General features: G+C 41.2%; 1 protein-coding gene across 2 annotated transcripts; it reads right to left on the bottom strand.

Annotated features, from left to right (window-relative positions):
* Positions 1–308: 308 nt before the first annotated feature.
* Positions 309–890, bottom strand: LOC126513781 (transforming protein RhoA-like). 2 transcript variants are annotated; one of them, XM_050162321.1, is made up of 2 exons: positions 735–890; positions 309–482 (listed from the first exon to the last, which is right to left on the bottom strand). In XM_050162321.1, the coding sequence occupies exons 1-2, from the start codon at positions 888–890 to the stop codon at positions 309–311; spliced, it is 330 nt and encodes a 109-aa protein (XP_050018278.1). The 2 variants fall into 2 exon arrangements, with proteins under 2 accessions (XP_050018278.1, XP_050018276.1); XM_050162319.1 differs by having other exon boundaries at positions 309–890.
* Positions 891–3,453: the final 2,563 nt, after the last annotated feature.

Genomic DNA, 3,453 nt, shown 5'->3' with positions numbered 1-3,453 from the left:
AGATGATAGGTTGGCCATGTCATAAAGTACTTACAATCTAATAATAAAGCTACCATTTCTTTTTCTAGAAATGATAAATTCTTCCCCTAGTGCTCGATGTTTCAGGTCTGTTAGAGTCAGGATCCTGGCAGGTCAGACAGATTGGACATCTTTAGTAATCATGGTTGCCTTCTAATCACTGGTAGCAAGCTGACTTATGATTTTTAGTCTCGGACATATACATAAACAGAAGGTTAGCAACTACACAGTAAGATTACGAAATAGCGCTTGAAAATTAACTGCACCAGGGCTGTGCTTGCACTAAGGCTTCACAAGATGAAGCACCCAGGCTTTTTCTTCCCGCGATTCGTTTGCAGAGCAGCCCTTGTGGCTATTTCGAATACCATCCTCACTCCATCTTTGGTCTTTGCAGAACACTCCACGTACCCAAAAGCGCCCATGTTGTTCGCCAAATCTCTGCCTTGTTCAAATTTTACCGGCTCCTGCTTCCTCTTGGCTAACTCTAGTCTTATGTGCCTGTCATCCCTAAGATCCTTCTTGCTCCCAACTAGGATGATTGGCACGTTGGGACAGAAATGCTTGATTTCTGGAGTCCATTTCTGTGGGATGTTCCCAAAGCTATCAGGGTTGCCAATGGAGAAACACAAGAGGAGGACATCAGTGTCTGGATAGGAGAGGGGTCTGAGGCGATCATAATCTTCTTGTCCAGCTGTGTCCCACAGGGCCAACTCCACCTGTTTCCCATCCACTTCGATATCAGCCACATAGTTCTCAAACACTGTGGGAACGTAAACCTCAGGAAATTGGTCCTTGCTGAAGACGATGAGCAAGCATGTCTTTCCACAAGCTCCATCTCCCACGATCACCAGTTTCTTCCTGATGGACGCCATTGCTTAGGTTGCTTCTGTTGCTGTACCAGGCACCTGGGACTTCTCGGAGCACTGGCTGGCAGACCACACGCAGGCAGGCTGATTATTGTGGAGAAGGATGCCCATCTAGAGTCACCACCTCTGAGGCGCAGCTCAGCAGGAGGTGGCAGACTCTGGAGTTTACCAACTGAAGATGGTGTTAGAAGGCGGGTGGTAGAGGGGAGGAGGCCGCGCATGCGTATGAGTGCCCAGATTGGCTCGCGCCTGCCAGCCCCACACACCCTCGTATTTTCACAGTTCAACAAGATAGCCCCAGACAGATCTGCTGCTCAGAAAGCAAGGTACTGTAGCCATCATCACACCCAGGTGGGACATGATGGGAATTCTCAAGATATAGTCTTGTTGTCACTGGTTTCTTCGAGATATTCTCTGTGTAAAGGATACTGAATTTTCCCAAAGGCTTTCCATTGAGTTGATTGTATGATGTCTGTCCTTAAATTTACTTACATTTAAATCTATTTAAATGTGTCACCAGACTTATTGATTTGCATATATTTAGCCATCCTTGTATCCTTGGAATGAAACCTTCTTGGCTCACAGTTTGTGAGAATTCTTTTTAGTGTGCCCTTGAATTCAATTTGCAAGCATTTTCTTGAGGGTTTTGTATCTGTGTCCATCAAGGAAATTCATGGATGGGTTTCTTTGCTATGTCCTTAACCTGGTTTTGGTATGAGTGTATTATTGGTTTCATAGATTGAGTTTAATAGTGTTCTTTTCCTTTCTATTTTATGAAACAATTGGGGAGGCCTGGAATTGACACTGTTAATGGTTTGGAAGAATCCAGCAGGGAATCCCTCCTGTCCTGGGCTTTTCTTTGTTGGAAGGATCGTCATTACTGCTGTAATTATGTTCCTTGTTGTACTTCTCTTTAACTTGCTCATGCCTTAATTTTGGTAGGTTATTTGTGCATAGAAAATTATCTGTTTATTTTAAATTTTCCAATAAAAATCTAAGTTTTCCCCAGTGACTCTCCGAATTTAATTGGAATCCACTGTTATATACCCATTTATATCTCTAGTTTTATTAATTCCATTTTCTTTTATTCTGGTTAATTTTCTTAATATTTTGTCAACCTTGTTTATCTTTTCAAAGAACCAATTCCTAGTTTCACTGATTCTTCACGTAGTTTTTAAGTCACTATTTTATGAAATAAATTTTATGCCTTGGCAGTTATTTATTCTTTCCATTCTTTGACTTTGAGTTTGACTTGTTTTCCTGTAACTTTGAGCCATATCATTAAGTTATTTGAGATTTTTCTGATATTTTAGTTTAAGCACTCAGCTATATTTCTCTCTTAGAACTGTGTTGCTATATCCTAAAAATTCTTATAAGTTTTGATTTCATTCTATTAACTTTTTAATTATTTCTTTAAAACTGAATTGCTATTAGCTAAGTAATAAAACATAGAAAGGGAATTAAAAGGTGGAGAAAAGAAACAGAGGAAAAGCTCATGTGATAAAATGTAAGAAACAATAATGAGGCCTTACAGTGGTGGTACATGCCTTTAATCCCAGCACTCGGGAGGCAGAGGTTGGGGAATTTCTGTATGTAAGTTTGAGGCCACCCTGGTCTACAAGAGCTAGTTCCAGGACAGCTAGGGCTGTTACACAGAGAAACTCTGCCTCAAAAAACCAAAGAAGTAAGGAAGGAAGGAAGGAAGGAAGGAAGGAAGGAAGGAAGGAAGGAAGGAAGGAACGAAGGAAGGAAGGAAGGAAGGAAGGAAGAATAATGGAGAGAACACAATAAACAAACACAAAAAAATAGGAATGATATAGCAATGCTTCTTTTTTTCTTTTAAGCTTTTGCTTATTTGTTTTCAGTTCACTTGGTGGTGGTGCAGCCATTTCTTTTCAAAACCCAAATAAGTGAGTCCAGACCAGACAGAAGTACTTGCAAGCTGAGCTTTTCTTTCTGGTGGCCCAGGTAAGATTCGAGATTGGTAGAATGTTTTTGTATGTATAAGGCCTGGAAATTAAAGCAGTGTCATACCCCATCTCACACTGCCACATATACCAGCATGCCCTGTGACAGGTTAGATGTTCTACCTGTGTAGGTGTGATGTGAGAGATCTTTCCTGGATTATGAGAGAATACCGAACACTCAGACTAAAGCAACCTCTCCTTACTGCACAGGGCTAAGGACAATCTTGTGATCCTGATTTCTCTGCTATCGTTGTTCTCTGTCCTAGAGCACCAACTAGTCTCTTTTCTTTCCTCTGACTAGCATTTCAGCTGCAGACATTCCAGCCTAAGGATGCCTGGCTTTGCTCTTCAGTATGATTATACTACATACAAAAGCAGATCCATGTCCATGGATTTGAGGGTCAGCTACACTGGGTTCACACTCTTCCTTTTCTAATCATTTGTTTGGCCAATGTAGAGGGGGAAGCTGAGGCTCAAAATCTCCAGTGTTCTTGTATCTACATTCTCATTGTTCCCTCTTAGCTTCTACTCAGCCATTCCTGCCTCTTGTCTCTGACTCAGTTTTCTTCCTTGTAAGGATTAACAATGTTTTCCTTATTCCT

The sequence above is a fragment of the Alexandromys fortis genome, unplaced genomic scaffold, assembly GCF_014885135.2.
Source record: "Alexandromys fortis isolate MF-2015 unplaced genomic scaffold, M_Fortis_MF-2015_v1.1 scaffold_117, whole genome shotgun sequence".
NCBI classification, from domain to species: Eukaryota; Metazoa; Chordata; class Mammalia; order Rodentia; family Cricetidae; genus Alexandromys; species Alexandromys fortis.
The sequence above is the reverse complement of the archived record's forward strand: the minus strand, read 5'-3'. Positions and strand labels throughout refer to the sequence as shown.

Coding starts and splice junctions, on each gene's coding strand:
- LOC126513781 (XM_050162319.1), bottom strand. CDS start 890: ATGGCGTCCATCAGGAAGAAACTGGTGATCGTGGGAGATGGAGCTTGT.